The 22,633-nt window shown below is 37.0% G+C and overlaps 1 protein-coding gene and 1 long non-coding RNA gene across 7 annotated transcripts; one reads left to right on the top strand and one right to left on the bottom strand.

Moving 5' to 3' along the window:
• Nucleotides 1-254: 254 nt before the first annotated feature.
• Nucleotides 255-6,725, bottom strand: LOC115977001. Of its 6 annotated transcripts, XR_004088473.1 has the most exons (8): nucleotides 6,478-6,725; nucleotides 6,172-6,275; nucleotides 5,826-5,909; nucleotides 3,270-4,873; nucleotides 2,930-3,069; nucleotides 2,501-2,627; nucleotides 1,117-1,268; nucleotides 255-649 (listed from the first exon to the last, which is right to left on the bottom strand). It is a non-coding gene; the product is annotated as an uncharacterized LOC115977001 (long non-coding RNA). The 6 variants fall into 6 exon arrangements; XR_004088476.1 differs by lacking the exon at nucleotides 1,117-1,268; XR_004088475.1 differs by lacking the exon at nucleotides 2,501-2,627.
• Nucleotides 6,726-18,021: 11,296 nt separating this feature from the next.
• On the top strand, nucleotides 18,022-18,528 carry LOC115973260. The gene has a single exon (XM_031093516.1). It carries the CDS (start codon nucleotides 18,022-18,024, stop codon nucleotides 18,526-18,528), a length of 507 nt encoding a protein of 168 aa, XP_030949376.1.
• Nucleotides 18,529-22,633: the final 4,105 nt, after the last annotated feature.

Raw genomic sequence — 22,633 nt, 5'->3', positions numbered from 1 at the left:
TTGAAAAAAGTATTTTCAACGATTTAAGTGACCGTCGAAAAATGTGATTTATCTTTATCAACAATTATTAAATGTCGAAATATTATTAAAAACTGTTGAAATATATGTTGTCTTGAGATAAATTTCAATAGTTTGAAACGGTTGAAATAAGTTCAAAAAAAAAAAAAAAAAAAAAAAAAAAAACCTAATTTGGATGCAATCCTTCACTTGATCCAAATTTAATAACCTGATTCAAAATATAAACATAAACACAATTGTGCAATTCCAAATTAAACTCCATTCTCATATAAAAACCAAAGCACCAGCCTAATTTTTAAGTATTCAAATGGTTCCAAGTTTTCAAAATGGCTAATTAAAAGAAAAAAAAAATTGAAAACCACTGTGCTCCATCAATTATCCTCGAGTAACAGATATATGAAGAAGTGCCACTTCCCAACAAGAAGGCCAGGCCGATGACAAATGCTAGTATCATTGAAAAAAATGATGATGCATCCTTTCTTCATGTACTTCCACGTAGAGGACAACCCCATCCCTCCAATATTTTCCTTACTCCATAAGGCACATACATCCACTTTAACACGTGCATCACCACCCAATTTGCTCCAGGTTTCATTGTAGATATTACACCATTGGGTGCATCAAAGACAACCTATAAAGCACATAAAATTGGGTAAGACTTAAGTGATGAGCTACCTAAATTTTATTAACTGTGTGGATCAAAATGTCAAGGCTCAAAGGTAAAAATATTAAAAGCAAGCAATTTACTAACTTTATATGGCATAACCCAATGTATACCAAACAAACAAAAAATCATAGACCACAACTCATATGCTATAGGACAATGAAGAAGAAGGTGATCCATCGATTTCCCACACCTTTTACACATAAAGCACCACTCAAGCACTGAAATATGCCTCTTCCAAAGATTACTGCCATTCGGTACACCCGATTCATGTAGCATATGATTGTTACTTTGTTTTACTAGTCTAGTATATAATGCGTAATAGCTAAACAAGATAGTAAATCATAAATGTCCCATTTTATTGCATTTATGAAGTGAATTAGTCTTCCAAATTCATATTGCATCACCTAATTGAAAACAGAGTGAAGCCGTACCTTTTAGGTATTCTTTCACTCATTAATTTGCTCATCTCAAAAGTCAAGAGATTAACCAATAAACTTGGTAAACCTAGTTTCATCAAAGGCGGAAGAAGTACATGCAAAACTTCCAGCTGACTTTCAATGATGGCTAATAATAGTCCAACACTCTGTTCAGAAAGGGAAGCCTCTTTAGCAAACGAAAAGTAAGTTTAAGATTTCTAGATGAATTATTTTCAATTCAGTAATAAAGCATTTACTTATTGTATACTTAAGCAATATTTATCACTCTAAAGCATTAATTCCTAAAGCAATTAAAAGGGAATATTTAAAGTCTTTATGAGGTCTCAAATTATAGTTTTATAATTTAACCCAAAATAAATAAATCTAGAAGAGCTAGCTTTTTCTAATCATCCCCAGAGAAGTTTTATCTAATCAGTAACTTTCCAAGCTGAATTCAAATGTTAATTAATTTTTCTCTGTTGTAATTTACAAATAATATTGTTTTAATCGTCTCTGATTAGACATCATATGGAGTGAAATACTTATAACACCAAAGATAAAAGTCTTTTTGACAATCTTATAAAAAGCTCACAAACTTTAATAGACACAAGAATTCAAGAATTTCCTTTTTTCGCAAGTACAAGAATTCAAAAAATTTTAAAATAATAAAATCAGAGAATATTATAAACCCTGATTGTATACTACCAAAAACATTTTCAAAAACAAAAAGGTTCTAATTGCTTATTGAGTTTGAATGAAACAATAACTGGTGAATAAAAGTACTAAGACTACATTTTAGGCCAAGAAGACTACAATAAATTTAACCCTTTCTAAAAGGTAAAAGTATCTCTTTTAAGAAAAACTTTTACTAAAGTTTTTTCCAACATTCCTAGAGTTTATTTCACTGCAATCGAAGCTTAGTCGAGTTGAACAGTGCTGAGTATTAAATTCCTTTTGTCAACAATCCATTCAATAAGCCAGCCCTCTTGCCAAGTTAGTAGACTTCCATTCTATAAGCTCTTTTAGAAAGATTATCTTTCTCTGTTTTATTTTTATTTTTATTTTTATTTTTATTTTTATTATAAATCATATTAAATCATTTAAATAGTTATTATAACCAAAATCTTTCTAAAACTAAAACATTTCTTCATTCCTAAAATTATTCAGCCAATTAGCCCTCTTTGGAAGCATGAAGCCCCAGCCCCTAAAATGAGTTTTATAAAGGATCTATCAACTCCATAGTTGGTTTCATATTCTTATTGCTACAACTGGAACTCAATGTTGTTCACTTTCTTTGAGATTGGTACTCACTACCACGAAACATCACCACAAGCACCAATCAAAATGAGAGTTGATCATTAAAAATTAAAGGCATTTCCTTGAGCTGAAAGCTTGTTACCTTTTCAATAAGCTGGAGATTTAGGGTATTTTCCACAATCCATAAAATATAGTATATAACATGTTCAAACTACAATGCTTTAGCCCATGTAATGCATTCACTACTTTGAATACCCAAAGTTAACAACCTGCATCAAAATATTAACCATAGGAGAAGTATGAAACAAACAAAATATTTATGTGCAGATCTATATAAGACACTGCCCTACAATATTACAAGGTATGATTAATAACTTGAGCATCATCACTAAATTCACAATATGGAAAGAAGTATAATGTGTATAGTTGGACATATGAAATCTCTATGACACGAGTGATGCAACAAGCAAGAAGTGTCAAACATAGACACTTTACATGGGGGAGGATGAGAAAGAAAAAATATTTCAAGAAAATGAGTATTTCCTTTCAACAAATAAAAAAGAAATATTACCAGCAAGCTTCACAAAGGCACTGAGAATCTTCTAAGAATAGTTGATCCACAAATATCTCAATCAATCCATTTGTAGAAACTATATGCTTCAACAGAGCTTCATGGCAGGCAAGGTTTCCAATAATTCCAAGGCTAATTTCCTGAAGCACAAAACTGAATCATTTTCACACGAAAGAATTCTTCAAAACCTCTAAAAATACAAGTCCCATGATATCACATTCATTTGAACCTATAAAAATACAAGTCCCATGATCATGATAGCACAATTGTTCTCTGTACTTTAGAAAAATTCAATTGTAGACAATCAATAATATAGATTGAAATCATTATATGCACGAACCTTGGGTGTTTTCAAATCATCTCCATTGCTCTGATTCATCTCCTTAATGTAAATCCAGAGGGTCCTATTCCCTCAGGAGGGGGTGTTGTCAAAAACTCAATTCCATATAAAAAGAAATATAAAAAATTAAACACAATAGAGGCAGGTGTTATTCCAAGTGCTGCATGCCCAAAGTAAAAAATAAAATAAAATAAAGAAAAAAGTTTCATCTTGGAAAAAAAAAAATGGCTCTCCTTTATGTAAATTCAGATGGTCCCATTCCACCCTCGTCCCTCCACAGCCTTAAAAAGTGTTAAGGCAGTCATTACCTAATTACCTAAACCTACTTTACAGTGAGTGGTGTCAAAAGTTGTTTAGTATTAATAATGGAAGAGTGCCTAGCATTTGTGACTAAGGAAGCAAGAAAAAGAGTTTACAGTTGATATGCATAAACCATTTGTAATGTTCAAACAATAAATAAACCATTAAGACAATAGCATTTAACATTTCGTAGTGCATATTGGCAATGAAGACTAACAATTTAACTTCAAAAAAGCTATTTAGGAATGAGTTAGGCTAAGAGCATAACTTTTTTTCACAATAATTTTTATAACTTGCAAAATTGTGGCAAAGATCAATACCAAATCACTTTTGAATGCCCCCAGTACTGAAACAACTATTAAAATAAAATGTTTGACTATACTTGTTTGGGAATTAGGGTAGGCCAAGCAGGAAGCACATAAAAGAGTATCTCAGACCATCAAAGCATGGCTTGAGAAGCTGACATCTCCAACCTTCTAGTTCAAAGATTATATCATAACACCTTTATCACAACTCACATATATGATATCCAAATTAAAAGGGTGGCAAGCTAATGTATAAAGGGGAGAATATGCAAAACAATAACCAATACAGACATAAAAATCAAACCTTGAAAAGTGAGTAGAATGTTGATTTTATCTGCTTCATCTTGCAAAATCAATAAATATAAATTATGTAAGACAGACTACTTCATAGAAGTAAGCATCAGATTAATCAATGATACCAAGTAAAATGTTCAGTACTTGTCGATAAGAATAAGAAGAATTTTAATAAATCCATAAGAATAAGAAGAATTTTGATGAATCCTTTGCAATACATCAAATATTGACTGGAAATTGAGACATGGCTCATTATCTTTTTCTTTTTTTCAGAAAATATAAACCTCCAAAACATCATAGAGAATTGAATTCTAGTAGTAAAAATAGTATAGGCTTTGGAGCAAATTATTCTTTTAATCCCTTAGCATGTGAAAGAGTGAAAAAGGGCTTTCGATATATTAAAATAAGAATCCTTCATATCTTAAATGCATTTATTTAAATTATTTGGGGTAAAAGATTGGGATCTGTGTTTTAATTGTCACATAATTCCTACAGAAATAGTTCAATAATAGACTGAAAGTGAAAATTTTACAAAGAAGCAACTTATTCAAACAATTTGGAAGTAACGATCTATTTTTCCATATAGCTTTGATAGAATATTGATTGCAAAATGATGAGAAAATTTTTGCTAGAAACAAGATCCATGCACCAACTGGTAATATGACCTCCAACTAGAAACCGCTCAAGAGTTTCACCTTCAAAGTGCTGCATCATAAAAACACAAATAATTTGGGCAATAGCACCTCCAACAAAAAAACAAAAAATTATTGGGCCTATGTTGTATGATTGGAAATGTTGCACCATAGTAGAAATCATCAAATCAATGGTGACAGTAATGATTGACATAGACACAATTTCAAAATAATATCAATGTGTATTGAAAACCTATGAAAGTCATTTTGCTTGAACAAAATGTTCTATCATCTATTTTCCCAACACAAGCATTGAAAGAAGAAAATGTTCTAAATTGTCTTCCAAAAAAAAAAAAAAAAACAAAACAAAGAATCCTTTCCATAGTACCAACAGCTAACCGCATCCCTCATTTTAATTAAAGGTTCTAATTTATTGGACAAAACTACTAGTGCAAATAGTGTCAAAAACTGAAAAAACTTATGACAGCAACACAACGATTTAAGAAAACTAATATAACAATTTTGGCACTATTAATATGTTGAAAAGCATATTACATAGTGTTCAAGATGCCATTTTCCAGTAAACATACCAATGTGACAACATATTTTTATTGCAATACATAAAAATAACTAAAGCTCCCTAAAATTTCCAACAACATGGCATACCGTTCCATTCAACAGCAAAGACACTTCAAAGGAACCAAATGGAAAACAAAGGCCAGATCTATTAAAATGAAGAGTAACAAACTTATTGCACAAATGGAAAAGGTTCAACTATGGTGACTTAGGTGTCTTTAATTTCAATCTGACTAGGAGGTGATCTTTTTATAAAATTGTTCTATCTTTTAGAAATATTTCACAATTACTAGCTATATTGATACATACACTTAAAGGTGCCATTGAATTTTCAACACATTAATTTTTTAATCTGAGGAAATGATTATCCATTGAATAGCATAGTTTTGGTTTATAAATCATTGAGCTCATATTTTTTTCAATATTAACTAATTTAAGCCAATACCTACCCATTAGCACACATGAGTGGATCCTCGAAAGAAGCATTGTGAGCGTAGATTTCAAAGTCTTGAGGTGTTGCACAAGATCCATAACTGAAAAATCAATTGCAAAATAATTCAAACCCACTCGATACAGACAGAGTGAATTAATTGATTAATTGTGTCAAAGATTAAAATAATTCAGACCTACTCGAGCGTAATCTACAATGAAAATAAAAAAAAGCAACCCAAACCCACCGACCCTAATGTAAAGCAAATTATCCAAATCCACTTCTAGACAAGCGAAGAGAACCACAAAAGCATAACAATGGACTTTGATACCACATAAAGCATGAAGCTTAGCTAAAGAACTTACCAAGCACTTGTGATTTGAACTCACACACGTTCTAGCTTTCAATCCCACAAATAGTGAAATTTGACCTCTCCTTGACCATTCATTGAGCTGAACTTCCAATGCACCTGCAATCACATTGAAAGCACGCAATACATAACCACAAATTCAATTTTGACATGGCATTTCAAAGTCAAGAACAAAAACCACAGAAGTTTAAAATCTTTCAAGTGAATAACAAAGAATGGACAAAATTCGAGTCTAAGAAAAAACAAACTGATGATAAATAAGTTTTTAGAATAGCGAAGTCAAGAGAAATAGAATAGATACCTAATTGGAGGGAGAATAATCGAAACTTTGAGTCGAGAATTCGTTTGGTTGCCTAGAAAATAATAGGAAAATCAACCGCCCAAATCTATGAGGAGCGAAAACGAGAAATAGAGCAAGAGAGAGGGAGCGATTGAATTCTGTTTGGTTGCCTAGAAAATAACAAGAAAATTGACCTATGAGAGAGAGAAAGTGCGATAAAGAGAGTGAGAATGAGATATATAGAGCAAGAGAGAGAGAGAGAGAGAGAGAGAGAGGGAGTGATTGTAGGTAAAATATATAAAAGCTACAAAAGCTCCGTGTTTTTATTTTCCACATTTATAACCTGTTGATAAAAAATAGTTAATTTCTTTTTTTTCAACATTCATCCAACTGTTGATATAAATTAGCACTATTTAATCACTTAGTAAATGAATTTCTCACCACTTATGTACCACTTATTTCAACAATTATGTCAACTGTGGAAATATATATATATATATATATATATGTGAATTTATCACCACTTATTTCAATAGTTATGGCAACTATAGAAATATATATGTGAATTTTTCAACAGTTAAGTGTAAATGTAGAAACTAAAGGCTTTTATCAACATTTTTTAGTGACCGTGGATAAAAATATGTTGAAAAAGCTCATGTTTGTTCTAGTGATAAGATCTTTGTCGTTGGTAATAATTACATATTAATGATGACTCGTCCATTTAGTTTCCTACGCTATGTGCGTCGACAATTACCACAATATCGTTGCTAAGAGCATTAACATCAGTATGTGCAAAAGTTTCCTTCTATTTTACAATAAAAACCTACTTTTTTTTTATTTTACACGATCAATTTGTAAAAACACCCGCATCAGATTATCTATAATAAACCCTCTTTTATTAAAATAATACTTTTTCACCTTTTTATTATTATTTCCCTTACCCGGCCCCACCACCCTACCTTACTTCTTTGAAACACTCTCTCTCTTTCTTTTTCTCCTTCTTCTTTCTACTTGCTTATTTCTTCTTCTCCTTCTTTCTTCTTCTACGTTTTTCTTCTTCAGCATCTTCTTTCTTTCTTCTTTTTCTTTTGCTATTCTTTCTTTCTTCTTCTTGTTTTTCATTTCTAAAAAAAAATCTTTCTCTTTCTCCCCCTCTCTTTCTCTATCAAATCAGTGCTCTCTTCAAATCTGAAAAAAAAAAAAAAAAAAAAAAAAAAAAAAAAAAAAACACTCTCTACCAAGCTTCCATGGCTCAATACGCTCACACTCTTTCTCTCATGGCGGTGGCAAGCTTGGGTTTTGGGTTGATTTGAATTTTGCCAAATGGGTTTTCTGTTGTGTTTTATTTTGAGTGTTGATTTTAAGTTGGGTTTGTGATGATATTCATTAATTTTGGGTTGATTGTGTTTGGATTAAATTGATGTTGTAATGGGTTGGTGGTGGTGGTGGTGGTGGTGGTGGTGGGAGTGGTTGGTTAGTTGTGATGGTCGGCTGATTCTTTTTCCTCTTCTTCTTCTTCCTCTTCTTCTTAGCATTGAAGAGTGGGTGAGAGAGAGTCTGACAAGGCAAGGGAGAGGAGAGAGAAAAAAACATAAAATAATAGATAGAAGAGCTATAGGAACTATGTATATATGCACGGTTACTGTAGCAATTGTGCATAAATGCCCAATTTTACACCCACTGATGTGGGTGTTTTTTTGCTCAAAATGTGTAAAATGAGCAACTTTTTCCATTTTGCAAGACTTTACACATACTGATGTTAATGCTTAATAGTAATGCATTAGCGACGACAGTAATGCTAAAAATCCTCTCTTGATGGGGCATTTCCAACAGCAATTAGAAAAGACAAATATCATTGCTAATAACATTAGTGATGATATTTAAAGCAGTAAGAGTCATTGCCAAAGGCCAAATTTCTTGTTGTGCCTTGAACATTAAGTTGAGGAATCAAGTGACCAAGGGACCAACTAGTTGATCACAACACGATGCTAACGAAGGATGTTCATGGCTCTATTCCATAACCCTTTACTTTCCTCCTTAGTTGTATAATTTCTTATGAAATCACATGCTTCGGATGATTTGGTTGGTTGCTTCACTTTATTTTCCTATTATTCACTTTTAGCATGAACATGTCCACTGCACACAAATCCCGTAATGTAAAGGTTCAAATTGATAAGAATTGCAATTTCTTTGTCCCTTGGAGTTTATGCCCAAAGCTATGTACGCCTAGATCGAGAGGTGTACTCCACTTTGAACAAGTGACCACCATAATGTAGTGGGGTACATCATATTCCTAGATTGAGAGGTGTACTCCACTTTGAATGAGTGTACACCCTAATGTAGTGCCGTACACCATATTCCTTCAAATAGAGAATTCAGTTTTCTTCTATGTGCTCATATGCGTTCTTGCATTTTGGATTTGTACTTGAATAGAGGCAAATGTATGTTGATCCATAGCACATTGGAAAGAAAGCTTTATCATTTTTTTTCTTTCTTCTTTTGTACAACTTCCTTTATTTTTGGTGTTTAGCTCTTCAGGATTTCGATTAATTTTGATAAAATAAATCATGAAAAATATGAAAACATGAATTTCATTTCATTCTAATAAGATAGTATAGGATTTCATTCAAATTAAATAGTTTAGGATAGTTTAAATTCCAACAAAAAATAAAATTATCAAAGAAATTAAAATTACGCTCAAGACTTTGGAGGGAAAGATCAAACTTTAAATGACTTAATAAATTCTAGATAAAATTAACTAAAGTATTAAGTAAAGGAAAAAGTTAATGGAAGTCCTAAAGACATTAGTTTATAATATATTTATAAAAAAAATTTGTGGGCAAAGATAAAAATTAAATTTTTTACTCCTTTTTATATTTCCCTAAAAGTGGTGTTAAAACATTTCTAAAATAGTTTATTAATAATTACTTTAAGGGTACTTGTTAACATGACACTATAAGTAAATTATATAAATAAATAAATAAATAAATAAATAAATATATATATATGGGTCATTCTACGGTACCCCTATTTTTTTAGGGGGTACGGTACCCACACAAATCATGACCATAAATTTGGTGGAGTTTTAATCCCGATGGTTCATTTTATTTTAATGGGTTAGATATATAAACCTAAAATAAAATTTAGATTGTTCCTTTCATGCCGTTCTCTCTATCCTTCTCTGAGTTTCTTGCCAATTGCTTCTTCAGTTCTTTTCAAAAAACCAGATTGCTTCTTCTTGCGTTCTTTTTGTCGTTCTCCTTTAGCACCTCTTCGACTTACTATCCAGTGAAGGTTTCTTGAGATGATCAGAATCTCTTTGATATTGTTAAAGGTAAGGATCAAACGATGAAACCTAGTTTCATTGCCATTGTTTTGTATCCCTTTTTCTTTGTTGGTTTTTCAGGGCTACCCATTTGAAAAGGTAGATATATGCATTTATTTCAAAGGATTAATGTCGATTTTTCTATGGGTATGGGGGGGGGGGGAGAGGAATCTTTAATCTTCTCCATGATTTGTTATATGAGTTGATTAACAGTATCAATATTCATTTGTTATGTTTTATTTATTTTTTATTATTATTATTGTAAACTTTCGCTTATAAGAGTGTGTGGGTTTCTAGTGTTTGTGACTGTTTGTTCTTTTGAAGTAGCATGTGTATGTGGGTATGTGTTGTTTCATTGCTTTGCCAGATTAGACCACTTAGTGAATGATGAATCCTATGATATCAGTGGATTGAACGTGCCGGGTCTTGATGAATTTGTGACTGAATCCTGAGAAAACAAACAAAAACTCAGAGGAGACCCAGTACGTTCAGTCCACTAATATCACAAGATTCATCAGTTGGCGCCGCCTGTGGGAAAGAATAACGTTTGAAGTCTATTGTTGGATTTTGCGATTTCTATCTCTGACAAAAGGGCTGAAATGGTCCGAACAAGGTCAAGGGCTACTAGCCCAGGCCCTCAAGAAAGCAGAGGCGACCGTCAATCGGTGCCTACCGTACAACCACCTTCTGTCTAACACGTGCAATCCATGGCTGCTACTATGGCGGAGTTGACCCGCCAGAACCAGGAGTTGGTTAGAGAACTTAACATGAGGAGGCAGCGTCGCGTTGAGAACATTGGAGGACAGGCCCAGAGTCAAGATGGGAGGAATGTCGAGTTTGAAAGCCAGTCAAGGGGTACCCCTTCAAGGAGGGTGCCTTACTTGGAAAGGGAGATGGACCAAATGAGAAGAACTATGGATGAGATGAAGGAGAATATGAAGAGGACCAACCCTGTAGAAGACTTGGTTCACAGAACTGACTCCCCTTTTGTGCCTTCCATCAATGCTCACCCTTTGCCACCCAAGGTCAAGATGCCTTCCTTAGATTCATATGATGGGATGCGGGATCCGTTTGACCACATTGCCACCTTCAAAACTACTATGCACCTTCAAGGGGTTCCGGATGAAATAATGTGTAGAGCTTTCCGTACTACCCTTAAAGGACTCGCACGAGTGTGGTTCAGCAAAATACCTTCGAGCATAGTAACGTCCTTCGAGGAGTTAAGCAAGTTATTTGTCAACAATTTCATCGGAGGACAGAGGCACAAGCGTTCCTCGTCTAGTTTGCTGACCATAGAACAAGGGGAGAATGAAAGTTTGCGGTCCTTCATTACGCAGTTCAACAGGGAAGCCTTAGCAGTGGACGAGATGGATGACAAGCTCCTTCTAGCGGCTTTCCACAATAGGGTTCACTCTGACTTGTTCATCCACAAGCTATATGAGCAAGAGCCTCAGACCATGGCTGAACTCGTCCATTCAACCCAGAATTTTATGAATGCAGAAGATGCTATCATAGCCAAGAAGAGGAAGAGAGTTGAGAAAATGGATGCTAACCCCACTCGCCATTCAGAATAAGGTCCTCGTCTTAAAAAGGGACGAACGGAAGACAAGAAGGATCGAGACAGGAAGGCAGGCCCCTCAGCACGAAGTCAGCAGTATACGACATTGAACATGCCATTCGATCAAATCCTAATGCAAATCAAGGATGATCCTTCCTTGAAGTGGCCAGAAAAAATGAAGGGAGATCCAAATAAGCGTAATAGAAATAAGTATTGTCGCTTCCATAGAGACCATGGGCATGATACGGACGAGTATTTTGACCTAAAGCAGCAGATTGAGAATCTTATAAGGCAGAGGAAGCTAAGGAGTTTCCTTGGACGAGACCACAAGGACGAAAAACTCAAGGGAAAAGCTGAAGAGTCGTCACGGCCACCTCTCGAAGAAATCAGAGTTATTATTGGAGGGAGCTCTACAGGCCAGTCGTGTCACGCCCCAAACCCGATACTCAGATTTGTGACCATGACCGGCATGCTAATATCAAGCCTAAACCTGATATTAACAAGAACCACTTAACTTTTACCAAACTTTTACCAAAAGCTTTCCTTTTCTTTTCAATCCTTGTTTCTTTACTTAAATTATATAACCTTTGACTTGACATTCAGAGCATCTACATTGTACTCCAAAGAATAACATAATCCACCAATTGTTCAAATTCGGAAATTCACATAATACATCTCTTAATACTTTAAGGTACACAACTTTCTTTAGATCCTAAAATACAAGATACTACAAAGCTAAACATAAAATTGCTAATTTAGGATCTATACAAATAAAACTAAACTAGCTCCTTCCAAAACTCGACTAAGGCTCCCTCTGCTCCAAAATAAAACCTGCTAACTGAAAGAGTGGAAGGGATGAGCTACACAGCTCAGTAAAGGTAAGATATATGAGAATTCAATAAGGATGCATGTAAATCAAATCATTTCATTCTATGCATAATCAAATAGGAGAACAGCTTTCCATGCATAGTATTTTATACTATTCAGAATAATAACTTATACGCTTTTCATAGGAAAATAATTGTTCTCCCTTTTCTTATCAGCTTGATATTACCAAAACCTTTCGGATTAAACTTCTATCATTTTCTACAAAGTCACCACATATATTCTCATTACAAAATAATCATTTTAACGTAAATCAATTATTCGGCAACTTTGTATTAAACTAGAAACATCTTGACCCAATAAGAAAACCTTTCTTTATAAACCTCTTCTCATAGAATACTATAACTTTCATGATCAGAAACTTAACGTTTCATAAAAACAGATATCTGATACTTTTAAACATAAACTTGTACTTTTATCAGAAACTTTACTTTTATAGCATAACAGAACTTCAGAAACTTTTATCTTTAATGAACAGCTTTTCTTTTCATTAGAAACTTCTTCTTGCCATGAGAGCTTTCACTTTTCACAATGCATTTAAACAAAATAATTCTCTCATGATTAATAACATAACATAGCTGTTCATAACATATTGGTTAGTCCATGTCTGATAAGCTGTACAGAGAAGGCCTCATCACATTTGGAAAACCTCATGTGCATGATATTGTCCCCTTTGAAAGGCCTGATGGCACATCTCCTCCAGGTTTTGTTCCTCCCCGCCGTCCGTACACATTGGGGAGAAGGCCTTAGTCAGATTAGAGTTACGGGCAACCCCATTTCCTCTACTTTAAATGGCCTAGAGTTACGGGCAGCCCCATTTCCTCCACTTTAAATGGCCAAACAGATAACATATTTCCATGGAAAGCCAATAATTAACCCCTACTGGCTGAGTTCAAATTATCAGAGGACATAACCCGAAAACATTTCATACTTTACATCATACTGAAATTTCTTATTTTGCATAACATTTCATAATAATAGCATTTCCATTCTTTTCATTAAACATCATGTTCTTGGAATCAATAATAGCATCAATATGCTTAAATCATATACGTAAGTTTTTCGAAAGCTCACGAACATATCATTGTCAGAATAATGATTACATGCCATATCTCTAATCAAAAACATTTTAATGCATAACATACTTTAAAATAACCTCATGACTTACCAAATGCTCATATAACTTATCCCTTACCTGAAAGCAGAGGAACCGAGAGCCTAAAGTCGAAGGAGCTTAGACTTGGATACTGGTAACACCTAAACCATAAATCGAAGCTTATTACTATCTATAATTTCCTTGTCATAGACTTACACAATCAACTCAAAGCCTATTTCTTAGAATTAAGGAAATCCTAATCCCACCTCAACGAGGTTCCCACAAACAAAAATACATTCATCAACAACAAGTACAAAATCCTAGAGAAACCAACATTCTTATATTAATCTCATATCTCTAAAAGAGCTAACTTTATTTCAAAAGGTGCTTTAAGGTCAGGGCAATAATGCATGCATAAATATAAAATCTTTTGAGCATGATCATGTAACTATATACATTCATATGATAACATACAACACGTCGGGCAAAACAGCTTTATACATACAACCGTCTCATGGTTTACAACCCCTTCCTTTGGGTACTAAACCTCAAAACAAGTTACACAAAATTAATCTATGATCGAGACATACCAAAAGACAAGCATATTAAATTATAGCTCAAAACATTCACCCTAACTTGATAATTAAATCCACAAAGTTAGACATGTCCCTTGCTATTCACTGTTCTATTCCAGCAGCATAGGCTCCATTTGTAAAATACAAACGGGCTGCTCAAACACATCCAATTGTCATGAAAATTTACAGAACTACTCCCCTGTATGTCCAGTATAAACCATAAAAATTTCGGAGTCAAAGCATAAACCCATGATTTACTAAAAATCACGCAAGACGGCATACTCAAATCTGTCCTGTCAGAAATTCATGCAACTTATAAATTAAACCATTATTTTTATGTTCGTCCAAATGCTGTGAGATCAATTCAATAACAACCACAAGTGTCTTAGGTTTCATAGGAATTATCCCTAGCATTCAAATTCACTATATACAATTTAATACATAATTTTCTTGTAGTAAGCATCAAATCTGTCACAGAGACAGCTCCAGTACATAATCTTACAAAATCATCAACAAATAGCAATAGGTCTTAATTTAATTTGAGTATTTTTATTCCTATAATATACATATTAAAATACCCTAATAAGCATTCAATAGACCAAATATCATCAATATTTCCAGTAGCTAAAACAGCATCACCAATTCAGCTTCCAAAATCAGAGTAGAGAACAAAGAGGGAAAGTAAGCAAACAATTATACTATCCAAATACACAAAATCAGATGAGGTTTAATTACTTACCCACACACTTTGAAGATGAAACCTTAAGGCTAATTGTTTAATTCCTTCTTTAAAGAAACTAGAATTTTTGGTGAGAAAGGAAGAGAGATGTTGCCGTGTAAGAAGGGAAGAGGAAAGAAGAAAAAAGAAAGGGGAGAAAGGAGTAGAGAAAGAGGAAAGTGAGCTGCTGGACTTCAGATGCAGCAAAATAAACATAAGTCAAATTGACTTTAGGAGTGGGGTACGTGTATGGCTAGGGAAAAACAAATATCACACCCACTCTTCCAAATTTTCTTGCATTCACACTTATATATATATATATATATATATATATATAATCTTTGCATTCACACTTACTTTTCTACCAAAATAATTCATTGCATTCACACTTACTTTTCTACAAAGATAATATCACTTTGCATATATATATATATATATATATCTCACAACTTAACCACCTAATATAGTTTTGTACATGCTAAATATATATTTATAATACAAATAGTCATTTCAATTGTTTATAATCTTTAAAATTCTTATTCAATGACATTATAAAATAATATGTTTATTAAATACTTTTATATTAATTTTTGCAAGTAAGTGGCTTAAAATACTAATAATACTTAACCACTTAAACATATAGTTTAATTATAAAAATTGGGTCGGGGTGTTACAAGTCGTCCAAGTCCAAGAAAACATACCTAAAGGTGGTGCAGAGCGTCCAACTCTCTAGACGACCACCCAGAGATAGAAACACGGACGAACAGGCAATCACGTTCACTGAAGAAGAAGCAAAAAGAACCCACCATCCTCATGACGATGCTATTGTCATTACTTTACTCATCGCTGATTACACAACCAGAAGGGTACTAGTTGATAATGGAAGCTCGGCAGATATTTTGTATCTTTCAGCTTTTCAGCAGATGAGGTTAGGACGAGACCGTCTTCGTCCAGTGAATTCTCCACTAGTAGGTTTTGGTGGAATGAAGGTACAGCCCGTGGGTACTATTACATTACCAATGGTAGTGGGGGCATACCCACAGCAAATCACCAAAGACGTGAATTTTCTAGTGGTAGACTGTTTGTCCTCCTATAACGCCATAATTGGGAGACCAACTTTAAATAGTTGGAAAGCAGTTACATCCACCTACCACCTATCAGTCAAGTTTCTAACAAACTATGGAGTAGGACAGGTACAGGGAGATCAACTGGCAACGAGAAAATGTTACTTAGCTATGTTGGCCACGGACGAGCAAGTGCAGACCATGACTATTGAAGAAAAGAGGGTCGTGGTAGAACCCATTGAAGTGTTGGAAGATATTTCCTTAAACGAAAGAAACCCTGAGAGGTGTACCAGGGTTAGGGCAGATCTAGAAGGAAGGATTAAAGAAGACCTCGTCCAGTTTTTGAGGAAGAACATAGATGTATTTGCTTGGAGTCATGAGGATATGCCTGGAATAGATCCTAATGTCATCACCCATTGCCTGAACGTATGTCCATCCTCAAAGCCAGTACGACAAAAGAAAAGAGTGTTTGCTCCTGAAAGAGATAATGCTATTAAAGATGAAGTTCAAAAGTTGATGGCAGCAAAGTTTATACGAGAGGTGTACTATCCAGATTGGTTGGCCAACGTAGTGATGGTCAAAAAGGTGAACGGCAAGTGGAGGATGTGTGTGGATTTTACTGATCTGAACAAGACTTGCCCCAAAGATAGCTATCCATTACCACGCATTGATCAACTGGTGGACTCTACCGCAGGCCACAAACTACTTAGTTTTATGGACGCTTTCTCAAGATACAACCAGATACGGATGGACGAGGTTGACCAGGAGAAGACATCATTCGTTACTAATCTTCTCCATGATTTGTTATATGAGTTGATTAACAGTATCAATATTCATTTGTTATGTTTTATTTATTTATTATTATTATTATTGTAAACTTTCACTTATAAGAGTGTGTGGGTTTCTAGTGTTTGTGACTGTTTGTTCTTTTGAAGTAGCATGTGTATGTGGGTATGTGTTGTTTCATTGCTTTGCCAGATTAGACCACTTAGTGAATGATGAATCCTATGATATCAGTGGACTGAACATGCCAGGTCTTGATGAATTTGTGACTGAATCCTGAGAAAACAAACAAAAACTCAGAGGAGACCCAGCACGTTCAGTCCACTAATATCACAAGATTCATCAGTTGGTGCCGTCTGAGGGAAAGAATAACGTTTGAAGTCTATTGTTGGATTCTGCGATTTCTTTCTCTGACAAAAGGGCTGAAATGGTCCGAACAAGGTCAAGGGCTACTAGCCCAGGCCCTCAAGAAAGCAGAGGCGACCGTCAATCGGTGCCTACCGTACAACCACCTTCTGTCTAACACGTGCAATCCATGGCTGCTACTATGGCGGAGTTGACCCGCCAGAACCAGGAGTTGGTTAGAGAACTTAACATGAGGAGGCAGCGTCGCATTGAGAACATTGGAGGACAGGCCCAGAGTCAAGATGGGAGGAATGTCGAGTTTGAAAGCCAGTCAAGGGGTACCCCTTCAAGGAGGGTGCCTTACTTGGAAAGGGAGATGGACCAAATGAGAAGAACTATGGATGAGATGAAGGAGAATATGAAGAGGACCAACCCTGTAGAAGACTTGGTTCACAGAACTGACTCCCCTTTTGTGCCTTCCATCAATGCTCACCCTTTGCCACCCAAGGTCAAGATGCCTTCCTTAGATTCATATGATGGGATGCGGGATCCGTTTGACCACATTGCCACCTTCAAAACTACTATGCACCTTCAAGGGGTTCCGGATGAAATAATGTGTAGAGCTTTCCCTACTACCCTTAAAGGACTCGCACGAGTGTGGTTCGACAAAATACCTTCGAGCATAGTAACGTCCTTCGAGGAGTTAAGCAAGTTATTTGTCAACAATTTCATCGGAGGACAGAGGCACAAGCGTTCCTCGTCTAGTTTGCTGACCATAGAACAAGGGGAGAATGAAAGTTTGCGGTCCTTCATTACGCGGTTCAACAGGGAAGCCTTAACAGTGGACGAGATGGATGACAAGCTCCTTCTAGTGGCTTTCCACAATAGGGTTCACTCTGACTTGTTCATCCACAAGCTATATGAGCAAGAGCCTCAGACCATGGCTGAACTCGTCCATTCAGCCCAGAATTTTATGAATGCGGAAGATGCTATCATAGCCAAGAAGAGGAAGAGAGTTGGGAAAATGGATGCTAACCCCACTCGCCATTCAGAATAAGGTCCTCGTCTTAAAAAGGGACGAACGGAAGACAAGAAGGATCGAGACAGGAAGGCAAGCCCCTTAGCACGAAGTCAGCAGTATACGACATTGAACATGCCACTCGATCAAATCCTAATGCAAATCAAGGATGATCCTTCCTTGAAGTGGCCAGAAAAAATGAAGGGAGATCCAAATAAGCGTAATAGAAATAAGTATTGTCGCTTCCATAGAGACCATGGGCATGATACGGACGAGTATTTTGACCTAAAGCAGCAGATTGAGAATCTTATAAGGCAGGGGAAGCTAAGGAGTTTCCTTGGACGAGACCACAAGGACGAAAAACTCAAGGGAAAAGCTGAAGAGTCGTCACGGCCACCTCTCGAAGAAATCAGAGTTATTATTGGAGGGAGCTCTACAGGCCAGTCGTCCAAGTCCAAGAAAACATACCTAAAGGTGGTGCAGAGCGTCCAACTCTCTGGACGACCACCCAGAGATAGAAACACGGACGAACAGGCAATCACGTTCACTGAAGAAGAAGCAGAAAGAACCCACCATCCTCATGACGATGCTATTGTCATTACCTTACTCATCGCTGATTACACAACCAGAAGGGTACTAGTTGATAATGGAAGCTCGGCAGATATTTTGTATCTTTCAGCTTTTCAGCAGATGAGGTTAGGATGAGACCGTCTTCGTCCGGTGAATTCTCCACTAGTAGGTTTTGGTGGAATAAAGGTACAGCCCGTGGGTACTATTACATTACCAATGGTAGTGGGGGCATACCCACAGCAAATCACCAAGGACGTGAATTTTCTAGTGGTAGATTGTTTGTCCTTCTATAATGCCATAGTTGGGAGGCCAACTTTAAATAGTTGGAAAGCAGTTACATCCACCTACCACCTATCAGTCAAGTTTCCAACAGACTATGGAGTAGGACAGGTACAGGGAGATCAACTGGCAGCGAGAAAATGTTACTTAGCTATGTTGGCCACAGACGAGCAAGTGCAGACCATGACTATTGAAGAAAAGAGGGTCGTGGTAGAACCCATTGAAGTGTTGGAAGATATTTCCTTAGACGAAAGAAACCCTGAGAGGTGTACCAGGGTTAGGGCAGATCTAGAAGGAAGGATTAAAGAAGACCTCTTCCAGTTTTTGAGGAAGAACATAGATGTATTTGCTTGGGGTCATGAGGATATGCCTGGAATAGATCCTAATGTCATCACCCATTGCCTGAACGTATGTCCATCCTCAAAGCCAGTACGACAAAAGAAAAGAGTGTTTGCTCCTGAAAGAGATAATGCTATTAAAGATGAAGTTCAAAAGTTGATGGCAGCAAAGTTTATATGAGAGGTGTACTATCCAGATTGGTTGGCCAACGTAGTGATGGTCAAAAAGGCGAACGGCAAGTGGAGGATGTGTGTGGATTTTACTAATCTGAACAAGACTTGCCCCAAAGATAGCTATCCATTACCACGCATTGATCAACTGGTGGACTCTATCGCAGGCCACAAACTACTTAGTTTTATGGACGCTTTCTCAAGATACAACCAGATACGGATGGATGAGGTTGACCAGGAGAAGACATCATTCGTTACTAATCAAGGCTTGTTCTGTTATGAAGTAATGCCCTTCGGTTTGAAAAACGCTGGAGCAACGTATCAACAACTGGTCAATCACATGTTCCGTCCTCAGATTAGGCGAAATGTTGAAGTGTATGTGGATGACATGTTAGTAAAAAGTTTGGAAGAGTGTAAACATCTAGACGACTTACAAGAAACCTTCAACACACTCAAGCGGTACAGTATGAAGTTGAACCCCAACAAATGTGCTTTCGGAGTAACATCAGGAAAATTTCTTGGATTCATGGTCTCACATAGGGGGATCGAGGCAAACCCGGAAAAGATCAAGGCAATCCTAGATATGAAGCCTCTGCAGAGTATTAAAGAAGTTCAATCTCTCACCGGGCGAGTTGCCGCCCTCAACAGGTTTGTCTCTAAAGCTGCTGACAAGTGTTTACCATTTTTTCAAGGTTCTAAAGAAAGCATTCGAGTGGACGGACGAGTGCCAAAGAGCCTTCCAAGATTTGAAGACGTATCTTGCTACTCCCCCGCTGCTGAGTCCGTCCGTGGTGGGAGAAGAATTGTTTTTATACCTGGCGGTGACCCCGCATGCCGTGAGCTCAGCACTGATAAGAGAGGAAGCAAAAATGCAAAAGCCAGTATACTACACCAGTAGGGCATTGAGGGGGGCGGAAGGACGATATCTGCTAATGGAGAAGCTGGCCTTCGCACTCATCACGGCTTCCAAGAAGTTAAGACACTACTTCCAAGCCCATGTAATCAACGTTATGACAGATCACCCACTTAAGAAAGCCATGAACAAGTTGGAAGCCGCAGGATGTCTGATCCAATGGGCGGTCGAACTCAGCGAGTTTGATATCCGATACCAGTCAAGACATGCTATTAAGGCTTAAGCCCTGGCAGACTTTATTGCGGAGTTCACGCCAAGATGCGATGGTGAAGTGCAGGAGGATAAAAAGTGGGTGGTCCATGTAGATGGCTCGTCCACGCAGCATGCAGGAGGAATAGGGGTGGTTTTGCAATCCCCTGAAGGAGATAAGTTGAAGCATAGAGTCTGTCTACAATATCGACCAATTAACAATGAAGTTGAGTATGAAGCCCTGCTTAAAGGGCTAGAATTGGCCAAGTCTGTAGAAGCGAAATTAGTGCTCATCCTGGGAAACTTTCTGTTGGTAATGGGCCAAATAAATGGGACATATGAGACGAAGGAAGAACGAATGAAAAAGTACTTGGAGAAGGTGTTACAGCTTGTGAAGAAATTCATGGAAGCTAACTTCATTCGAATCCTGAGGGAAGAGAATGCAGAAGCAGATACCTTAGCAAAGGAAGCCTCAGCAACCGGAACAACGGACGAGTATGATGAGATTCAGTACGTCCCAAGTGTAGATCTCCCGAAAGTGCAGCAAATAGGGAATGAACAAAATTGGATAACCCCAATCATGTCGTACCTGAAGGACGGAAGACTTCCGGAAGCAAAAGACGAAACTAGAAAACTCAGGATAAGAGCAGCCAGGTATGTCCTTATGGACGAAGTTCTTTACAAGAGGGGCTTTTCTCAACCTTATCTTAGGTGTCTGGCCCCAGATGAGGCGAACTATGTGCTGAGGGAAGTTCATGAAGGAGCTTGTGGAAACCATTCAGGAGCCAGGTTGCTCATCCACAAAGTCGTCCGTGCAAGGTACTATTGGCCAACTGTTCAAGTGGATGCAAAAGCTTATGTCAAGGCGTGTGACAAATGCCAACAATTCAGTAATGTCCCCAGACAACCATCAGAGTATCTCACCCCAATAATGGCCCCGTGGCCCTGTGCTCAATGAGGCCTGGATATCCTGGGCCCTTTTTCACTTGGAACCAGACAAATGAAATTCTTAGTGGTAGGGATTGACTATTTCACTAAGTGGGTGGAAGCAGAACCATTGGCACACATTACACAGCAAAATGTAAAGAACTTCGTCTGGAAGAATATAGTGTGTAGGTTTGGAGTACCTAAGGTACTAGTTTCCGACAACGGGCGACAGTTTGACAACACCATTTTCAGGGACTTTTGTCAACACTTCAGAATTCAAAATCATTATTCCTCCCCCGCCCATCCACAGGCAAACGGTCAGGCTGAGGTTACAAACCGATCCTTGCTGAAAATCATCAAGACTCGTCTTGAGGGAGCAAAGGGAGTATGGCCAGATGAGTTACCTGGTGTCCTATAGGCATACAAGATGACGGTGAGGACCCCTACAGGGAAGACCCCTTTTAACCTAGCCTATGGAAGGGAAGCAATTATACCTGCGGAAGTGCACATGGCTAACCATAGGGTGATGTCATATCAGGAGAAGGATAATGAGGAGCAATTCTGTTTGAACCTCGATCTTATAGACGAAGTAAGGATAGAAGCAGAGCACAGGGCAGCGAAGTACAAGAACCTTATGGCTAGGCAATATGATGCAATGGTGAAACCAAGACGTTTTAACATAGGAGATCTCGTCTTGAGGAAGGTCTCTTTGGCATCCAAAAACCCAGCTCATGGGAAATTGGGCCCCAATTGGGTAGGACCCTATAGAGTCATCAATTTTAAAAGACAAGGATCCTATTACCTGGAGGCCCTGGACGGGAGAAACTAGAACATCCTTGGAACGTGGAGCACCTGAGGAGGTACTACCAGTAAAAGTGGGCCTGAATGAGTATCACTGTGGAATGAGTATCACTATGGACGAGCTTGGAGCTTGCTACTCTATTTACATTACTCTATTTACATTCTACTTATGTTTTATGCTGTGTTTGATACTATCGCTTTGTTATTTATGTTGTGGTTATTTATCATGATTGTGGACGAAGTTATGAAGTACTTACTAAATAAAAGGAATTAACATGTATGTGCCTTATCTGTAAACGATATTTATGTAATGTACAAAATGTTGTGTGAATTTCATATTTCCATGGCACTCTCATTCAAAGCTAACCTACAGGGTGGCTAAGAACAAAATCTTTTTTAATTGTCAATAAGACGAGTAAATTCTCTGGACGCGGAGATGTAACGTCTAAAGCTTTCCTAAGGGTAAAGCAAGATCAAGACACCTTCATTCTAATCAAAGGACAAGGTGGAGCCTATAATGAGCCCAAGGCGTATTCGTCCATAAGGGTAAGAGCAATATAAAGGCGTCCCCGTCCAGATCAAAGGACGAGGGAGAACCCATAACTTGCTTAGGCCCCGGGCA

Source organism: Quercus lobata, chromosome 2, assembly GCF_001633185.2.
Source record: "Quercus lobata isolate SW786 chromosome 2, ValleyOak3.0 Primary Assembly, whole genome shotgun sequence".
NCBI classification, from domain to species: Eukaryota; Viridiplantae; Streptophyta; class Magnoliopsida; order Fagales; family Fagaceae; genus Quercus; species Quercus lobata.
This window is presented reverse-complemented; position numbering and strand designations above follow the sequence as displayed.

Excerpts from the sequence above, each read along its gene's own strand:
- LOC115973260 (XM_031093516.1), top strand. The coding sequence starts at position 18,022 with ATGAAGGGAGATCCAAATAAGCGTAATAGAAATAAGTATTGTCGCTTC.